General features: G+C 45.2%; 1 protein-coding gene across 1 annotated transcript in view; it reads left to right on the top strand.

The window, feature by feature from the left end:
• The window catches only part of CSMD2 (CUB and Sushi multiple domains 2), a 268238-nt gene that overhangs the window by 121388 nt on the left and 125485 nt on the right, over positions 1–21365 (top strand). The window contains exons 19-21 of the mRNA XM_015424095.1: positions 711–815; positions 6234–6352; positions 6643–6712. Coding sequence (XP_015279581.1) covers positions 711–815; positions 6234–6352; positions 6643–6712 — 294 coding nt within the window. The remainder of the gene's footprint in view (positions 1–710; positions 816–6233; positions 6353–6642; positions 6713–21365) is intronic.

Below are 21365 nucleotides of genomic sequence, written 5' to 3' on the forward strand. Positions count from 1 at the left end.
CAAACAGCAAACCGGGCTGTTCGTATTCCAGGACAGCGTTCTCAGACTCAAGATCAGGCAGGAGCTGCCCTCCAGATCTTGAAAGGCAGTGGAAAAGGCGGAGGTGTGCAAAATAGCAAGAAGAGCCCCCGCCGCCCTGAACCTGATTCATTATTTTCTATGCTTAAAACAGATCAATTAAGTAGAATCTAAATGGAAGTTTGAAATTAATCTCTTTTTAAAAAGTTGAATAACGAAGCAGTGAAGATTCTGTGTCTTAATGTGGGCTGTTGAAAAGCACACAAGGGAGTCAGAGGTTTCCCATCAATGTTGGACAGATTTGTCCAAGCCACCCACATCGTGATCCTACACCATAGGAGGGGGAGGATGGTGAACAGCAGACACACACCCTTCCCAATCCAGTACGGGGTTTGGATCTGGACTGAATTTTCCGCTAACGGAAGGCAAGGTGTAATTTCCACCAATTTCTCCTTCCTACGGCAGATACCTGATTTGCCTCTTGGGCCATTCCTGAGCCCCCATCCCCTCCCCAGAGCAGAATTTCAGGAAGATCAATAGGCTGTTATGGAAAGGGAGGGAGGGAGGACAGTTGTGTTCCACTGATGGAAGTGTCTTCTGTTAGTAGAAAAGTAATCCTACCTAGTAACTTCATTCCATCCTTGGGGGGGGGGGGATGCTGCAACTTTTGCCTTGTGGTATTTTTCTCCTAGGAACAACTGTCCCTGCACTGCTCAACAGCACCTCCAACCAGCTGTATTTGCACTTCTACTCTGACATCAGCGTCTCTGCTGCGGGATTTCACCTGGAGTACAAAAGTAAGAACACTTACTGCTTTAAAAAAGTGGGTTAGACAGATTTATGGAGGAAAAGTCCATTAATGACGGTCAGCCATGATAACCCAATATCACCTTTGCATTCAGAAGCAGCCAGTCTCTGAATACCAGTGTTAGGAGGCAATATCAGGGAAAGATCTCAGCCTTTATGCCGTTCGTTGGCCCTCCAGGGCATCTGGTTGGCCCCCTGTGTGAAGCAACATGCTGGACTCGATGAAACACTAGTCCAGCACATTCTACTTGGGGCATGCACACTGCCTGAGCTGGGCTGCTGTAGACAGGATCTGTGTTGCACCAAGGTTCTGTTTACAGGGTTGTGTGTATTTTGCTGCAGCTACAACAGGAGCACAGAATCTGGTGTACAGGGGTGCGGACTTGGACAGCACCAAGATTTCTTCTCCAGTGTGAATCACATCCAAAGATTCTAGCCTTCATGACTTTTTTTTAATAGTCTGTGGAAATGTGGACAGTATGTAGCAGCCTGAATAGCCCTGACTAGCTTGATATTATCGGAGCTTGGAAGCTAAGCAGGGTCAGCCACAATTAGTACGTGGATGTGGGAGATCACCAAGGAAGAAGAAGAAGGAGAGATTGGATTTATACCCAGCCCTTCACTACCCAAGGGAGTCTCAGAGTGGCTTACAATCTCCTTCTCTTCCTCTCCCCACAACAGACACCCTGTCAAGTACGCGGGGCTGATAGAGCTCTGACTGAGAACTGTTCTTGAGAGAACAGCTCTGAGAGCACTGTGACTGACCCAAGGTCACCCAGCTGGCTGCATGTGGAGGAGTGGGGGATCAAACCCAGTTCTCCAGATTAGATTCTGCCACTCCCACTCTTAACTACTACTCACCAAACTGGCTGCGGAAGATCAGGGCTGGTACGCAGAGGCAGGCAGTGGCAAACCACCTCTGCTCATCTCTTGCCTTTAAAGCGCCATTGTTCATGGAGTGACCATAAGTTGGTTACGACTTGATAGCACACAATTTTTATTATTATTAGGTAGTGTGTGATTAGTGCTTTAAAATCAGAGAGAGCTAAGTTGAGCCTAGAACAAACAGGATGCAGGAGTGGAGTTTTCAGCCACTGGAGTCTAATCACAGCAGGCCAATATGGACCTCACTAAATTCTGTGGGTAGGACTTTGGGGTTTTTTGTTAAAAAATGCGTAGAAGAGTAATGGGGCATCTTGGGGGGGTGAGGAGATATAACTGCTGTGTGTGTGTGTGAGAAGTGCTGTCAAGTCACAGCCAACTTATAGCAACCCCAGCAAGGGGCTTCCAAGGCAAGTGAGAAGCAGAGGTGGTTGGCCACAGCCTTTCTCTGCAGAGTTTTCCTCAATGGTCTCACTTCCAAGCACTGACCCTGCTTAGCTTCTGATATCTGACAAGGTTGGGCTATACCATGCCGCCTCATCTCCTGCTGGGCACATAGAGGAGTATAAAGAAATGGGGTGCCTGTTGGTGGAGGTTAGTTGATAGATGTTGATTTGAGCAAGGAATCAGCCTTTTAATGGGAAAACCACCTTCATAAAGGTGAAGGGACCCCCATCAGGATAAAGGGCTTCATCAGGAGCTGTGGGCCACATTTTTTGAATGAAAGTGGGAGGCACAGGTATACATTTAAAGAGTAAAAGGGTAAAAATTATCCTCTCTCAGAGGAGCCCCACACACGGTTGGAACACTTTCCCTATGAGGAAAGGTTAAAGTGCTTAGGGCCCTTTAGCTTGGAGAAACGACGACTGAGGGGTGACATGATTGAGGTTTACAAGATAATGCATGGGATAGAGCAGGTAGAGAAAGAGGTACTTTTCTCCCTTTCTCACAATACAAGAACTCGTGGGCACTTCATGAAATTGCTGAGCGGTCGGGTTAGAACGGATAAAAGGAAGTACTTCTTCACCCAAAGAGTGGAATTCACTGCCACAGGAAGTGGTGGCGGCTACAAGCATGGGCGGCTTCAAAAGGGAATTCAATAGGCATATGGAGCAGAGGTCCATCAGTGGCTATTAGCCACAAGGTATAGATAGAGGCTCTGGGGCAAGTGATGCCCTGTCTTCTTGGTGCTTGGGGGGGGGGGGTCAACAGTGGGAGGGCTTCTAATGTCCTGGCCCCACTGGTGGACCTCCTGATGGCACCTGGTATTTTTGGCCACTGTGACAGAGTGTTGGACTGAATGGGCCATTAGCCTGATCCAACATTGGCTTCTCTTATGTTTTTATGTTCTTATTGTTTCTGAGTGAGTAACTGATTTGGGTATGCTTTTGATAGGAGAGCTATATGCCTCCAGCAGAAGTTGCCCAGAGACACAAGGAAACAAGCAGAGGCAAGTTGGGCAGCCTCCTCTATGGGTGTGTTCTTTGAGCGCTCAATAACCTTTAATGAATTCAGGACTGTATTTTTGTGCCTGAGAATGAGGTTATTGTGATTGCCGTGTTGGCCCTTGAAGGGATACTGCCACCAAAACAGTCTTTTCAGGCATCAATATTTTATTGGGAGGGTTGGGTGGGGGCTTAGACAGGGAAATGCTAATCAGGACACAGTACTTTGGTGCTATTTGCTGGGGACAAATGGCCTCAGAATCATCAGGTGCAGTGCTCTCGTCAGTTTCTTGGCTGCTGCATCTTTGATCACTGAGATGTAAAGCCCATGGACTCCACTGCGGCCTTCACAGTCAGAAGCCTGGCTCACGTCACCACCAGCAGCTGCGTTGCATCTCTTGTGCCACTCGTAGCGGCTGAGATGTGAAGAACCAGCGCCAACTGCTGGAGCAAATCCCCCAGGCAAGGTCAGTTTCACAGAAAGTTGCTGTTTTGTGGAACAAAACTCAATAGCCTGACACTGCTTCTGTGCGTGTGGGTACTTTTTACTCCTGCGACTACCTTGTCCAAGTTTGAGGCAGGCTTTCCATGGTCACACTATCAGAATCCCAGGCCTTTTGTTCTGTTTGTGCAGGTTTTGCTGCAACACATCTTTTTCCCAGCCTGCGATGCTGCCACAGATGCAGGCATCCCTTGGTTAAAGTCCCTCTGAAGTAGTTAATGGTCTCTGTCTGCACCCATAAGTCAGAGTGGTATGGCGCATATTTGTATGCATCAGCCTGAAGTTCAGTCTCATATAACCCCAGTAAAGGTATCTCTGGAAACCACAAGCATAGCATGAACATTGCAAGACGATTCCTTTGTGCTACCAGGCTTCCTGAATGTACCACCAATCATGTATTATGAGCTGTCAGTGACTTCTATGGAGACCCCATGAAAAGTAGTGACCTCCAAAGCGTCCTGTCATTGATCACCTTGCTCAGGTCTTGCAAACTGGAGGCCATGGCTTGCTTTATTGAGTACGTTGCCAATCTCATGTTGGGTCTTCCTCGTTTCCTACTGCCTTCAACTTCTCTGAGCATTATTGTCTGTTCCAGTAATCACCAATCATAGCACTCACCAATCACCATTATATGCCCCCCAGTTGGGGGCTTTTGTTCCTAGTTGCAGGAGCAACCCTGCCCAGCAGGTGAGAGCAGAGAGCAGTGCATCTCCCAAACTAAACTGGGAACCAAGGAGCCCCAAGTGTGCTCTCTCGGTGCTTATTCCCACATTCAGCATCCTGCCCCAAACCTCAAGGCTGTCCCTTGCTGCCAAACCATTAGGCATAAACAGATGTGATCCAATTTATTTTGTTTATGAGCTGGGGGGTAAAAGAAACGAATATTATTTTACTGGCACTGTCTTTCTTGTGGGCCTTGAAGCAGATGATGAGAAGTACCTTTCCTTTCCTTTTATTCCCTTAGAAGCTCATTGAATCATAAACCTTGAACAGCGGAAAATACTTATTCCTTATTTTTTGAATGCAAGGGCTAAAAGGACTGAGGCATATTTTGCCGTTGCCAAGGTAAATTTAGGATCCTCATCACTAAGCAAAAGAGCCAGAGTTTCTGGAGTATAAGGGGATGGTTGGTTAATTAAAGGCTTAATATAATGACCCCTTATATTTTTGAAAAACCTACATTCGAACAGGGCATGAAAGGATGCCACAAGGGCAAATTCTGTTGGAATAGGTACCGTTTCAGCCACTTTCTTACTAGTACTCTGTCCTGGCCCATCTGTTATTTCACCCCGAGTATTTGAGCTGGAATGCAGCAGTAAGTCACCCTATGCCCATGCTGGTACCAGGATTCTTTAGATGTCCTCTGCCTGCCAAGGTAGAGAATACTGAATATTGGCCTAGACAGGGCTATTTTGGGGCAGGAACGCACGGGAACGGAGTTCCGGCTGGCTCCCAAGTTGGCCACACCCAGCAGGAACTCATTAGCATAATAGGCCATACCCAACAGCAGAAACTCATTAGGATTGGCTACATTACGGGTGTGTGGCCTAACATGCAAAGGAGTTCCTGCTACAAAAAAGCCCTGCGTTTTGACAACAAACAAGGTAAACAGAATAAGAAGCAAAAGGTGGGTGTGGCTGGATAACCACACTTCTGGTAATATGGGGGTGTGTCCTAATGCGTTAATGAGCTGTGCTGTCAGGGGTGTGGCCTAATATGCTAATGAGTTTCTTCTGTTGGGTGTGGCCTGTTATGCTAATGAGTTCCTGCTGGGCTTTTTCTACAAAAAGAGCCCTGGGTAGAGGAGCCAGTGCATCTGACCTCAATGTGATAGCTTCCTAAGTCTGTGCCACCCAAGTAAATGCTGTTCTGTTGAAGAGTGGCTGACTTTTCCCCATACTTGCTTCTCATCACTGCCAAGTGAAGAGGCATCTATTTCCATGCAAGAAGCTGGCTGCTTTCAAGAGCCCTGGTAGGGAGAGAGGAGTTTGGATTTTGCATAGGTTCAGCTGCCCAAAAGAATAGCTCAGCTGCTGGATTTGGAAGCCTCAATTCACCAACTGTTTGCCAATCACTGGTTACCTTTTCCCTTCTTGGTTTTCAGGACAGCTGAAGAGAATCATCTTGGTTCCACCTGTGTTCATGGTGTACATGCTTGTTCTTAACTATCAAAAGCCTTCTTAGGGGCCAAGGCATCTCTTCCTTTTAAAGTGCACTGCAGTTTTCTGGATAATGGCATGCAAGCTGAGGCTGCACCTGACATCCTTCAGGCCCAAGAGATGCTGCAGCCTCAAGTCCTTTTCCAGCTGCAGGGCCCAGACCAGACCCCTGGGAATCAAAACTCAAAGGCCCTGTGGCAGGGAACGGTCAGTGCACCATCAGAAAGTGGGCACTGTCTGATGCATCAGTGGGCATCAGACAGTGAGAGTGGCCACCACTTTGAGTCAGGTGTGGCAGGTGAGTGAGAGAAACACATGCTGAAAACCTCGTTAGTCCAACAGCTCTTAGATGCCACCATGTTTGCCTGCAGCACCATGCGCTCATCTCAGTGCCTTCTTTTCTTGATGCTTTTTTTGTAGCCGTTGGATTGTCCAGCTGCCCAGAACCCACCGTCCCCAGCAATGGCTTGAAGATCGGGGAGCGATACTTGGTGAACGATGTGGTCTCCTTTCAATGTGAACCAGGTTATGCGCTCCAGGTACTTAAGACCTTTGAACTTCAGTTTCTATTCAAGAGGAGTGCTATTTCCAGCAGAGCCAAACTGGGGGACAATAAAGGAATGGGGAAGGGAGGAAATCCAACCATCCCTTGTCAAGAAACTTCTTGGAGAAGGGCTGATGGCCTAGGGGTCCCACAGATACCAAAGAATTTCATACTGGTGCAGAACTTGAATTTTGACACAAAGGTTCTCCCACTTTCCCCCATTAGGCCTGCTTTTCAGTTTGTTATGCATGTTCCACCCACTAATGGTCTCCTTTCCTTCTCCAGGGACATTCTCACATTTCCTGCATGCCAGGGACTGTCCGGCGCTGGAACTATCCTCCTCCGCTCTGTATTGGTAGGACCCCACCACTGTACATTATTAAAATCTACCCAAACCTGAATTGGAGCAGTTGCCCAAAATTCTGGTTGGGCAGCTGCCTCCTTATTGTTAGTGAAATAAGTGAGACAAAATCATAGAGTCATAGAATATTAGAGTTGGAAGGGACCTTGCAGGTCATCTAGTCCAACCCCCTGCACTCTGCAGGAGCATAGCCGAAAGATAGCCCTACGACATACCTGAAAGATGGTCATCCAGCCTCCGTTTGAAAACATCCAGCGAAGGAGCATCCATCACCACCACAGCTTAACCACTCTTACAGTTAGGAAGTTTCTTCTAATATTTAGCCGGTAACGACTCCCTTGTAATTTCCACCCATTAGATCTAGTCTTGCAATTGGGAGCAAGAGAGAATAGATCTGCTCCATCTTCTACATGACAGCCCTTCAAATACTTGAAGACTGCAATTATGTCTTCGCTTTCTCAGGCTAAACATACCTAACTCTTTCAGCCTTTCCTCGTAAGACTTGGATTCCAACCCTCCTCTGGACACACTCCAGCTTGTCAACATCCTTCCTAAAATGTGGTGCCCAAAACTGGACACAGTGCTCCAGGTGAGGCCTGACCATAGCAGAAAAGAGCGAGATTACTATCTCCCGTGATCTGGACACAGTGCTTCTGTTAATGCATCCTAAGATTGCATTAGTTTTCTTCACAGTCACATCGCACTGCTGGCTCATGTTTAGCTTGTGATCAACCAGAACACATGTTGGAGTCCCTTTATATAATTTTATTTATTTATTTGTGTGGATTTATATCCTGCCCTCCCCGCAAGCAAGCTCAGGATGGGTTACAACAATAAAAATATAATATATAATACAGTTAAAATTACTTAAAACAACAGTATAAAATAACACAGATCCAGAGGAACAATGGATGGATAATGGATGTTCATTTCCAGATCTAGAGATTGGCAATGTGTCTATACATAGAGCATGTGGCCTAGTGTCAAAGATGGGCACAAACCAGGAAAATGCAGTTCAGTTTGTGGTTCGTGGAGTGCCCGGTTCACCACAAACTGTCACAAAGTTTTAGTGGTTAAATGAACTGGTTTTGTTTGTGAGGTTTGTGACATGGTAGAATGTCCCTCTGGCATGCTAGAGACACCAAATTCACAGGGGATCTCTGGATGACTCTTCTCTACCTGTCCTGCAAGTTTGATGTGGATTGGATTTACAGGGTCTGAGTTACAGCCCCCCAAAGAAGGTGCCCAGCAGAACCAGTGCCACCATGGCAGTACAATCCCAACAGAACTAAGGTCAAGCCAGAGAATCTTTGCAATAGAAACTGAAGGGGGTCATTTTTCCAAGTCCAGCAGAATCAGGGCAATGTACTAGAGCTCAGTAGAGGGATGTACTAAAAGGAATGACAGGATTGCTGATTGGAAATAATGGGAGAGGCTTGAAGGCCCATTAGAGATAATGGGAGCCAGGAATGACAATTGACTTGCATGGATTCCATTGAAAAAGCACAAAATAGTTGCAGTGAAAATGCGGAGTGGAATTTCAATTAATGTCTCTGAGCCCAGATAAACTGCTCTGGGACTGGAATGGTCCCCAGAAACAGAATGAGTTATCTGGGTCTGGGTCTAGAATGACAGCCCCCCAAGTAGAATGAGGTTCCTGAGAGTAGCAGAAGTGTTCTGGGGCTGGAATGACAGGTTTCAGAGTGGAATGATAGCCCCAGGGAGGAGCAGAACTGTTCTGGCTGTCATTCCAGTTTGGGGGGGGGCTGTCATTCCACTCCCAGAACATGTCTGCTACTCCCAGGAGACATCATTCTACTTGGGGGGCTGTTATTCCAGTCCTAGAGCACTAATTCTGTTTCTAGGGACCATCTTTCCACTCTGGGACCTGTTATTCCAGTCCCAGAGCAGTTTATCTGGAACCAGATACATTAATTGAAAATCCACTCTGCATTTTCATTGCAACTATTTTGTGCTGTAATGTATTTCAATGGAGGCCTTGCAAGTCAACTGGCATTCCTGGCTTCCATTATCACCAATGGGCCTTCAGTCCTCTCCCATTGTTTCCAGTGGGCAATCCTGTCATTCCTTTTAGTACATCTCCCCAGCGGAAGCCAGTGCCATTCTGGCAATGCCAGGTCAACAGAACTGATGTGAAACATAGAATCACACTCCAAGTGGGGGGAAGGGGATACAAGTCCCAGAACCAGTGCAATGAACTAGTGCCCAGCAGAACCCAGTGCCACTGTGGCAATGCAAGCAAAAGTAGGACTAATGTCAAACCAGAGAATCCTGCAGTTATAATGTGCAGAATGCCCAGCAGAATTCAGTGCCACAGGCATTGCAAGCTTATAACGACTGCCCTCAAAGCACAGAGTCACAACAAATCCAAGCAAAGGGGTGGATTTTGCAAGCTCTGAGGAGGAAAATGGGAAGGGAACACAGGAACTCTGGCAAAGGGTGGGGGGAACCCTCTTGAAAGTGACATTACTAGTTTGAAACTAACCAAAGTATTTCCAAGGCTGGAGACTTCTGCACCACTGTTGCTTTGAAGTCTGGTAAACATTTTGATTGCGCTCAGATAATCTGTCTGGAAATGTATGCATTTACAAACTGGCAGAAATCTCCAGGGACAGCTTAAAAGTTTGTGGAAAGTTTGTGCCAGTTGACCTGCCACAAACTTCACTTGGGAAAGCACAAACCAGCCAAAATTCATCACAAACTTTAGTCTGTGAGCTGGTTCATGCCCCACCCCAACTGAGAACTCCACCCACCCACCCCAGGATAACTCAGCCCTTATGACAAGAAGTATGCCCCTGTTTCCTATTGGCCTTAGAGACATTAGGAGTCATATGACCCATTCCTCGAAATCAGAGCTATCTGTACAAGCAGTGTCTCTTAAATTCTGCCCATGGTGATTAAGATATAATTAAAATAGCCAAACAAATCCTGCGGTTGCTTTCTGGAGCAAACAGTGGTGACTGCAAACTCAGAACTCCATATCAACCCTGAATATGAGTGTTTGAATGAATTTCAGACAAGAAGTATGCCCCTGTTTCCTATTGGCCTTAGAGACATTAGGAGTCATATGACCCATTCCTCGAAATCAGAGCTATCTGTACAAGCAGTGTCTCTTAAATTCTGCCCATGGTGATTAAGATACAATTAAAATAGCCAAACAAATCCTGCGGTTGCTTTCTGGAGCAAACAGTGGTGACTGCAAACTCAGAACTCCATATCAACCCTGAATATGAGTGTTTGAATGAATTTCAGACAAGAATCTGGGAGAGCCAGGTTCAAAATCCCTACTCTACCAATGAAGCTCACTTTACACCAGTTGCACACTCTCAGCTTAACCTCTCTCATAGAGTTCTTCTGAGGATAAAATGGAGGAAATAAGAATGAGTAAATCAATGCCACAGAGACATGCAGAACTGTGTTGGATAGGATATGTTTACAGCCAAGCTGTGTTTCCGCATTCATCACTGGGACTGAATGATTAGATGGTACAGATGAGTCATGTTCCTTTTGAGGCACCTGAAGTGCCTTCCTGAAGCATTAGGTCTGTAAAGCAGTTTCTACCTACCTGCTAAACAGTGCTCTACCGTTCTCTTCACCCTCCCCATTCAATACAGCGGCACTGGAATTCAGAAGTCTTTCAGGCTGCCCTTTCATGGGCCATGTAAGAGAACATGCCACCCAGAGCGATGGTCTACAGTGCAACCCTGTTTAAGGACTGCAACCTTAGAACACCTGGAATCAAAAGCTAACTTTTTGAGCAGGAGTTTTTTTGAGGGAAGGAGAGTGTAATCATGGCTCCCTTTAGAAATTCAGAAGCTTGACTTAGTGCGTAAATATGTGTTGGAGCGTTTTGCAGATTCTTAATGAGAGATTGCCTATGATGTACTGAGGTGCTGTGGCTCAGTGACAGAACATCTGCTTGGCATGCAGAAGGTCCCAGGTTCAATCCCTAGCACTTCTGGTTAAAGGATTGGGCAGTTGGTGATATGATAGACCTCTGCCTAAGAACCTGGAGAGCTGCTGCTGGTCTGAGGAGACAATACTGACAATACAGTATATGATGGCTTCATGTGTTCATGCGACAGTGGAGTTCCCCCCTCCCTTCTTTCAAGATTAGAGACTTACAAACATTTCTTCCCATTACATTTAATAAGGCAAACATGATCAAGCTTTGGTGAAACATTTCAGAGTCCACCTGCAAGTTATGATTGACTTGGGGTTTCCCCACCCCTTGTTTCCTTCAATCCAGGTGTTTCCTTTTTTAAATAATTGAGGAGGGATTCCATATAATTAGACATCAAGGGGATGGAGTAGGGAGTTAAGGAGTAGCACAATCAGCAGACAGGAAGAAAAAAAATCATATAATGAGCCATTGAATGGAAAAGAATTTGCACTGTCAGGCCTGTGTGGTCTGTGCAAGCAGGGGCAAGTACCGGTAATAGTGCAACGAGGCTGTAGGTGATAGAGAGAACAGGGTGAGAAGGGCTGTATCTAGTGGGCAGGGCTGTTTTGGAGGGCAGGCATGCGCCTCGGACTCTTGGTAGGCAGCCTGCTTCTCCTCCCTTACTGAAACCCAGCAATGAGGGCAAGAGGGCTTTCTACAGCATGGATGGGATGGTCTAATGGGAGAAGATTTTCCCACATCCGTGCACTACCCTTGGAGGTGAATCTTATGTAAATTGAGGAACATCTCTGAAGGTGGGGTGGGGGGTGTTGCAAGCTATGACCTCCTGTTGGAAATCAGCACATTTAACCATTAGAGGAATTCCAAAGAGAAAGATCAGTAATTAACAGAGAGGACAAAGAGATGCCTCCATTTCTCAATTGTCAGTGGAGGAAATGTCAGTTACCTATTTCGCCTGGGACTTAAGCCTGCTTCAGACATTAGCACAAATGGCTGCCAAGTGAACTGAACGAAACTTTAAATCCATGGGTAAAAAAATGGCTGTCAAAGAAAGACTGGTGTAGCTGAGAAGATGCTCTTCACCCCAGTCCCCAACCATTGGGACCTGTTCAGAAAGGAATGGGCAAGACCCTGTTTGGCAAGACAAATGCAGTCTTGTGCAAAGCAACTCCGGATGAAGCCTTTTCGTTTTGGTGGCTTTAGAATGGAGCGTTGTTTGGGGTTGTGGGAGGAGCAGAGCCTCAAAGAGGAGCATGCCTATTTCACGTGTGTATGCCACCTCTTCGGCATGCAGCTTAAGACAGCTCAGAGAATAGTATATGAACATATGAAATTGCCTTATACCTAATCAAACCATCAGTCTATCATGGTCAGTTTTGTCTACTGTGACAGGCAACAGCCTTCCAAGGTCTCAAGCGGAGGTCTTTCATACCACGTGATCTCAGCTGGAGATGCCGGAGGTTGAACCTGGGACCTTCTGCAAGCCAGTAAAAAACATAAAATCATAAGAATTATCTATATTAAGTGAGCATGAGCCTTCAGTCCAAGCTCCTCGTATTCTTTCCTTGCTTCACTTTGTCTTCTGAGCAGGCTTCATTTTTCACTCCTGAGTAACACTCAGCACTAAATAGTACAGTCCTAGGCAGAGTTATTCCAGTCTAAGCCCATTGAAATCCGTGGGTTTAGACCAATGTGTAACTGTATAGAATGGCATTATTAATGTGCATGGTTTCTACTGGAAAAGTTGGAAGTGCTCAAAATTTTATTATCAATTTTTGGAGGGCAAATGCCAAACTATTAACCGAGCGGCAACACTGGGAAGTGCCTCATTACTGTGTCCGCAGACTCGTAAATGGAGTGACAAATATATTAGAGCCATTATGATCATTAGGCAGAATGGTGCAATAGAATCCTGGATGTAGCCCTTCAGAATGCAAATGTAAGTATGCATGTCATATTTTGAACCCCCCTCTCTCACACACACATATAAAGCTCTCTGCCAGTGTGCAGCTCACAGAAATGAGATGTGTCTTTGTTAAACTTCTCCCCCAGATGTGCTTGTTTATTAATTCCTAGCTTCTTATCAAAACGCTTTTCAGGGTGAGTATATCCCTCCAGCAGCTGTAGTCAGAAGTGGTACAGGTGCATAGTCCAGAATTCTACCTCCCTATTTGACGTAATGTGCCTCAAATCTATATAAGCAGAGGAATAAGGTAGCTCTGGAGTCCATTCTCCTCTGTGGTCAGTTCTGATCTTCATGCCTCAAGTGGAAAAAATACTACCCAGTCTTTTGGCCATCCCAGTCTCTGTCCTCTTGTGGTATGATATTTCAGCAAGGTTTGAGATGTTAAATTAAATTAACTGGTTAATTGTTGAAAATGATTATAAACTGATAGGAAAAAAAGGAAAAAAATTCTGGCCTTTATTTATATCACTGGCCAGATAATCTGGTAATTATTGGTAATCAATGTATGGGATTGAATTATGTGGTAGGATGTGTTTTTTGTGGATTCAGCAGCACTGGAAACTGTAGCCCACTACTGGCATCGTATATATTGAGTGCTCTATCATCAACTCTACTAGTTGGTCTGAGGCGCGGTGATGATTAGGCAAAGGATTCTGGTGCTCCTGGGGAGGGGAAAGTACAGCAGAGGGACCAGGCAGGGAGTTAAGGGAAGGGGGCGGAGAAACAGAATAGCTCAGCCCCCTTTCAGCCTGTGTCCCATCCCGAAGGATGTTGGCAGTGGGGCTAGGATGACATTGGCATTGTGTAACGCCAGGTCTATAAACAATAAGATATGGTCCTTCGGGACTTTCTGCAGGAGCAGAATGTAGACCTGGCGTGCGTGACCAAGACCTGGGTGCGGGAAGGGGAGACAGTAGCTCTCTCCCAACTCCCCCCCCCCGGGGTTTTGGTCCTTCACCAATCATGGATTAGGGGGCAGGGGGAGGAGTGGCTCTATTCATTCGGGAGGCTGACTCCTTCAGGGCACTCCCACCACTGAGGATCATGGGCATTGAGTGTACTGGCCTAGTATAGGAGGCCGGGGAGAGTTTGGTGATTTGGCTGGTGTACCGACTGCCTAATGCACCAGCCAATACCCTGCCACCCCGATGGAGGCTGTATCAGGCTGCGTATTAGAACACTCTAGACTGGTAGTCCTGGGTGATTTCAATGTCCATGTTGATGATGCAACCTCCACTTAGGCAATGGACCTAGTGTTGTCCATGGTCGCAGTGGGACTCTCCCAATATATAGCGACCCCCACTCACTGGGCCGGGCACACACTCAATTTGATCTTTGCAGCGGGGGTAACAGTGGACCAGATCACTGCTTTGGCAGTTCCATGATCAGACCACCATGCCGTGAGGGCCTGTCTGAATGTCTCACCCCGACCCTGTTTAGGCAGTGAGCATATTTTAACTTGCCCGTAGAGCCAAATGGACCTTGTGTGGCTCCAAATGGCTCTGCGGAATCCGATGCCCCCTGCGGAATCCAATGCTCATCATTAGATGAGCTTGTAGGGGACTGGCATAGCTGACATTCTACAGCTATCAACGAGATCATTCCCCAGAACCCTCTTCACCCCCACTCTAGGCTCACTCCCTGGTTTACCCAGGAGTTGCAGTTTATGAATTGAGGGCTGAGACAGCTAGAGATGAAGCTACAAGAGCATCTTATAGGATGTTTATGAGATCCTATGAAATGGTGGTCAAAGCCAGGAAGACAAGTATTATGTGGCTACGATTGCATCTGCGAGCTCGCGCCCAGCCCAGTTATTTAGAACAATTCAGTCCATAACTGTTCTGCCACAGGGCAGACCAAATGCTAGGGAATTGGACATAGGCTGTGAGGCATTTGCGAGATATTTCGCAGATAAAGTCCTGTTGCTCCGCCATGATCTCCTTGCCACAATTGAAACAATGAGTGAACTCAAGGCTCCATGCACATTTTTGAGTCAGGTTTTGAATTATTTCAGTCCACTCAGCCTAGAGGAAGTTGACAAATTGCTCCTAGCTGTTCACCCTTCCACATGTTGCCTTGACCCATGCCTGTCATGGCTAATCAAAGCCAGCCGCAATGGGTTTCGAGGCACCTTAAGGGAGATTATCAACAAGTCCCTCATAGAGGGATAGTTCCCTGGGATGCTCAAGGAAGCAATGGTCCATCCTCTCCTGAAAAGAAATCTCTGGATCCGGCCGATTTGGTTAACCACTGGCCAGTTTCAATTTGCCCTATTTGGGCAAAATAATAGAGAGGGCAGTGGCAACTCAGCTACAGAGCTTTTTGGATGATGCTTCCATCCTAGACCCAGTCTGGTTTTCGCCCTGGAGCTGGGATGGAGATGGCACTGGTCGCCCTCATGGACGACCTCCGGAGGCCTCTGGATCAAGGCGGATCAGCAGTATTGTTGCTGCTGAAAAAAAAACTGAACCTGTCAGCAGCATTCAACATGGTCAACCATCAGTTACTGATCCACCGCCTCACCGACATCAGAGTCCAGGGGCTTGCATTGCAATGGCTCTCTTTCTTTCTCTCTTTTTTTTTTTTTGGCCCCCCGTAGGGGATTTTTTTAAATTTGCATTTTCTAAAATTTACAACAACATAAGGGAAGGAATCTACAAACTATGGAGAAAGAAAAGAAAACCCACTAAAAACCACAAAAGTTGCTTTTCATAACATTGCGAGTGGTATATCATCATCCTTAGTTACAAAAACAAACCATCAACATTGACTATGCAGAGAGTTTCCCAGAAGAATCGCTAAATAGTTTAAACAATTTAAACACAAATTTACAAGAACAGTGGCATCTCATTTTACAATTATTTTCCCATCTCCCTTCAGAGCAGCCTAATATTAATAGTTCTCTCAATAGATGAAATAAAGTGGCGGCACGGCACAGTGACGGGGGTTTTCGGCTCACACCAAACCACCCAATCTCTTTCCTCTCTTTTTGGAGTCTCCCGGCACCAGGGAGAGCTCTGCCAGACCTCCCAGAGAGAGGTCTGAAGCAGGAGGCTTTGTTTTGGCCCCTCATGTAACTGGCAAATGCGGGGGGTGACCATTCATGCCTCGAAGCAGGAGCGGCTTGTGGGGTAGAGCATGGACGCCATGTTCCACATAGCCGTAGCCAGTCATCTGTTTTAACTTTCGATTCATATTTTGGATTACCTACAGCAATGAAGCAACGTAGAGGAAGAGGTTTCTTTTTTGAATTATACAATGCCAAGAGTCCATGAGTACGAATATTTTCTAAATTAACAGAAGAGACGGCCACCTATAAATTTATCCCGAAATGCTGAGCCCATGAATTGAGAAGATTAGCGGCCAGTGAAAGACTGGGGAAAATATCTTTGTAAACTTTGTTATTCGCCTTTGGGGTTAAAAAAACTTTGTAGGAAGGTTTTACAATTATATGTGACACCCTAATTGGCTACAGAAATTGAGTTATTTAAATGAAGATCAATTGTGCAACTAAAATGGCTTCTGCAGAGGAAACGGAGGTACAGGAGATGGATGAGAACATGCAAGTAGGAGAGTTAACGGTGGAGCAATTTTTGAAATTGTTGAAAGATAGTATACAAAAAGGATTTGAGATAGCTTGTGCTAATAGATTTGAAAAGCAACAAAATGATCAACCAGTTGTGGAAAACGAGGAGGAATTGCTGCAGGATGTAAAGAGTGAGATTGAACAACAGGTCTGTCAGCCAGAGGAGCCACTTGTCGTTACTCAGCTTGCAGTTGTTAAAGAAGTGGAAAATAAAGACTCAAAGTTCAAAAAAAAGAAAGTGCAAAGGACTGTTCTTAGAGGAAGAAGAAAGGGGAAAGAAAAGAGACCAAAAAGACATGTCTGGAAATTTGAGATTGAAAACAAAACATGGGATTCAGTGTGGCTTAGACGCAGAGAGGACATTATAGAAGTAATTTTGTTTACTTATAAAGAAAGAAGACATGTGGACTCATTGAGGCTAAAAAACAGGTTACAAATTCATATAAAAAATCAGTATATACAAAGGATGGAATGTCTTTGCTTCCGATTTGTGCTCATATGGAAAAAGGATGTGATGGTTCCTGCTTTAGTGTGATATTGCTCACTATACACTTAGGGGTGATTTTCTCCCTTTCTTTCTTTTCTTTTTTCTTCTTTTTCTTTTCTTACTCTCTTTTTATTATTTCTTTTTTTCTTTTTTCTTTTGGTTATAAGTTGATTTTTGATAAATGAGAATCTCAGAGATGACTAGAAAAATAGCTTTTTGCCCTTGTTTAAGAGGAAGGTAATATAGGGGGGCGGAGCGACGCGAGAGATGGCGGACGCGTTCCTCTAAAGCTCCCAGCCAGACCCTCCTAAAACCGCTGAAATCCGAATATTTCTAGCAAAAAACTTCACTAAAAAAGTTATGGGAAAAAAGAGGAAGGTAATATAGTTCAAGACCCGAGTGCCGCATGACGGAGTGAGCTCCTGTCTCTAGTTCCAGCTCCTGCCAACCTAGCAGTTCGAAAGCAAGAAATTGCAAGTAGATAAATAGGTACCACTTCGGTGGGAAGGTAACAGCGTTTCGTGCGCCTTGGTGTTTAGTCATGCCAGCCACATGACCACGGAAATGTCTTCGAACAGCGCTGGCTCTTCGGCTTTGAAACTGAGATGAGCACCGCAACCCTAGAGTCGGATGTGACTGGCTTTCGAGCAAGGGAACCTTTACCTTTAATATAGTTTTAAAAGTTCTGAAAGTCTGGACAAGATAAATATAATCACTGTGATTAGGAAGTGCAATTTAAAGTTAAAATGACGATAGAAATAGACTTTTATGCTGGATGTTCAGTTATTTACAAATTTATATTTATGGTTATTGCATAAAAGGATGAAATAATTTTTATGGGAAGAAAATAAAATTTAAGGTATGGGGTGAACATGTTTATTTCGGTTGATATAGTGTATTTTAGGGAAAGTGAGTGTATAACATTAGATACAACTAGATTTTGATAAATATATTAGGAAAGATAGATGCAGGATTATAATATAATTTGGCAATGAAAAATAGAGGCTGGTTATTGAGTTAAAATTGTTTGGTTATTATTATATGTGAAGTAATGAAACTTATTATCTAAAAATAATAGTAAATAATGTCTGGTCAAAATATAATCAGATGTTGTAGAAAAGTATGTGGTGAAGCTGTAGGATAGTTCTGGAACTTGATAATGTAGAGTAGGGTCTGCTTACTGAGATTAGATGGTGTAGTTATAATATATGAAGTTGAATCCTTATTCAAAGGATAATAGCTGTGATGAACTGTTAAATGTAATTTGAGTAATAAGTATGTAATGAAATATAACTAGTTGTAGAAAAGTGTGTATAGTTAAAGGATTTCCAAGAAGAATTGCTAAATAGTTTACACAATTTAAACACAAATTTCCAAGAACAGTGGCATCTCATTTTACAATTATTTTCCCATCTCCCTTCAGAGCAGCTTAATATTAATAGTTCTCTCATAGATAAAATAAAGTCAATTCTTCTTCCATAGCTGAATGCTTCTTTCTTCTTAAATGAATTCCCTGTGGCATTAACCTGCTGAAACTGGAACTGGTCAGAGCAAAGTCCCATTTTCCGAGACTTTTCCGCTTAAATTCAAGCCTTCAGTCCTAGAGATCCATCCCTTTATTGCTTAAAGAAGCCAATCTTACAGAGAGTCTATCCGTCCATTTGCCCACCAGACTTATTTCAGGTGATGCCAAGGCATAACCATTCGCTTCCAGCTTCGCTTAATGTCTGCATATCGGCCCCACTACTTAAATCCAACTTAGACTCTCCTTTTGTAGATGAATCCTGTGAACAGAGACTGGTCGCTTCTCTAATGCTAACACAATCCCATATATAACCGCTAGTGTGTGACTCAGTTCTAGTGTAGTACCTCCTCCTTGCCACCAGAGGACAAATCTCTGCTTGCAACCTGGAAGAGTCTATGATGTTCCTGGTCACATGATCCAGGTCTTCTTCTACTTCCTGAGAGAAGCTTGTACTTTGCTTTTCACTCTTGGCTCCTTGCCGATCACCATTTTTAAGATTGTTTATTTTAAGCCGAGTTTGCCAAAGTCTCATAAAGTTTGCAGATCTGCTTATATAAATCCTGGAGACTCCCTGCTATAGTCTAGTTCCTTTTAAAGTCTCCATCCCTTCTGCAAAGATTTTTATTTTCCGTTTATTTTGTTCTTGCCGGGGAGAAGTCCCCTCCCCGCCCTCGCTTGTTGCAGAAAGGAGTTCACTCAATTCTTGGTGTTCTCGCTTCACTGAGCTCACTATGCAATGTCCATTGCTCAAATATCACCAGGTAACATTCCCCAAACCCACAGCCGCTTGTCTCAGTGTGCGTTGCTTTGTCCCATTCGGGAACTCAGGGGAGGAACCTTCAGGGCAGATGGGGATGCCTTCTCTCACCGGCAGCGTGCCGGGGAGGCAGTAATCCCCCAAGCCCCATGGCGAGAGTCCCAGGGGGGATGCACACATTCGCACCCCCTTCCTTCCCGCTGGTTCACGGATCGTGTCCCGGGAGACATCCCAGAGACATGGCCGCCATTAGCATGCCAAAACCGGAAGCCCTCGGCTCTCTTTCTTTCTCCAAGGTTGGGGACAAAAGATGGCACTAGGGAAACAGCAGTCCAGAAGGCACTGCCTGGATTGTGGAGTGCCTCAAGGGGCAGTGCTTTCCCTGATGCTTTTTAACATCTATATGCACCCCCTTGCCCAGATTGCCCAGAGGCATGGGCTGGGATGTCACCAGTATGCCGATGACACCCACCTCTATCTGATGTTGGGCGGCCAGTCTGACTCCAGACCTGAAGATCCGGACTGGGTGTTACAGGCCATGGCTGGTTGGCTTAGACTAAGCCAACTGAAATTGAATCTGATGAAGACGGAGGTCCTGTGCCTGAGCCAAGCGGCTCGGTGGTAGGGATCCCACTCCCGACCTTCAATGAGGCATCTCTGATGCCAGCATCAGAGGTTAGGAGCTTGGGAGTGCTCTTGGATGCCTCCTTAACCATGGAGGCCAAGGTAGCAGCCACTGCCAAGTTAGCCTTTTACCATTTTTGGCTGATCAGGCAGTTGGTTCCCCTCCTCGACCGCAATGACTTGGCAACAGTGATCCATGCGATGGTCACCTCGAGACTAGACTACTGTAACACTCTCTACATGGGGCTGCCCTTGTCGCAAATTTGGAAGCTGCAGCTAGTGCAAAATGCCGTGGCCAGGTTTCTGATGGGCCTCCCCATGCGGGAGCACATCCAGCCTATGCTGAAGACATTGCACTGGCTACTGATAGCATACTGAATTCACTTCAAGGTGCTGGTTCTCAGCTTTAAAGCCTTATATGGCCAGGGCCTGACATACCTGAGGGACCACCTTTCCCCATATATACCCCAGGGAGCACTACGGTTGGGGTCTCAAAATCGACTGGCCCTCCCGGGTCCCAAGGATGCCAGGCTGGTTACTATCAGGGCCAGGGCCTTCTCAGTAGCGGCTCCACACTGGTGGAATGAGCTCCCAGAAGAGATCAGGGCCCTGCGGGATCTTTTACAATTCTGCAGAGCCTGGAAGATGAGCTCTTCCACTAGGCCTTTAACTAAGGAGCCACCATCACCATCAACATTCCTAATTATAGAGCCCTGGCCTTGGCTCTGACATCCACAGCCTGTGCCGCCGCTCATATCAGCATGCACTCATACAGTACGCCGTTGCTAAGAAATTAATTAATCATCGCTAGCACCTTATGATATTGAATTGCTTTATAATTGAACTAGCAGTAAATCTCGTTGTAAAAGGAATACAATGAGCTCTAGAAAGATGTGATGTGTAACGAATGCATTGGCTGGAAGCAGATTAAGTGCATATTAACAGTATGTAATAGAAAGGCTCAAATGTGAAAGTAAAGTCTCACATACCTTACGTTACACAATAACTGGTGTCCAAGGTCACACAATGTGGGCCAGAAAATGGAGCACACAGGGCTTTATGGAGTAATTTCTAAAACTGGGCAGTCTGCAAAGTCATTTTATGTTGGATGTCCCTGTCATTCAATGTGGTCATGGTCTCACTGTCCACCCTGTTATAGAACAGGTCTCAAGGGAAGTTGGGTTGAAAGTGAATGGTTGTGACGAAAGCCCCAGTAGGTTATGCCAGAATGATGAAGTGGAGTATGGGCATATGAGTGTTGTGAAACCTCTATAGTTTTCAGTGTGAAAAGACATCCTCTGGCCCAACTGTTCCCTAATTTTTCCTTTTTTTGTACACTTACCTGGCTTTGTCACATGTAGTGTGTGTCTTCTGACTTCTTACTTTGTCTTGTCTGATCTATTAGGTTTTCTCTTTTTGGTAAACAAATTTTATTTTCTTAGGAATTCAACATTTATAATTAAATCATTTCATCTTTTCCATTGTCTACCCCATTCCCATTTCCTCCCCTCCCTCCGGTGGCTTCCCGCAATGCTTCCCCCCCTACTCCACGTTACTTTACATCATCAATTATATCATTTTCTTATCATTACAATCTCAAGATAACATCATTTGACTTAATATTGATCTAAACATATTAAGTTTTGTTTCACATCCCAATTCTTTTCCAGATATGTTTTAAAGTCACTCCATTCTTGAAAAAACACGTCATCTTCTTTATTATTCAACTTCTTCGTAATTTTGTCCATCTCTGCCATGAACAGAACTTTTTGTATCC

Source organism: Gekko japonicus, unplaced genomic scaffold, assembly GCF_001447785.1.
Source record: "Gekko japonicus isolate JY-2015 unplaced genomic scaffold, Gekko_japonicus_V1.1 scaffold877, whole genome shotgun sequence".
Taxonomy (NCBI): domain Eukaryota; kingdom Metazoa; phylum Chordata; class Lepidosauria; order Squamata; family Gekkonidae; genus Gekko; species Gekko japonicus.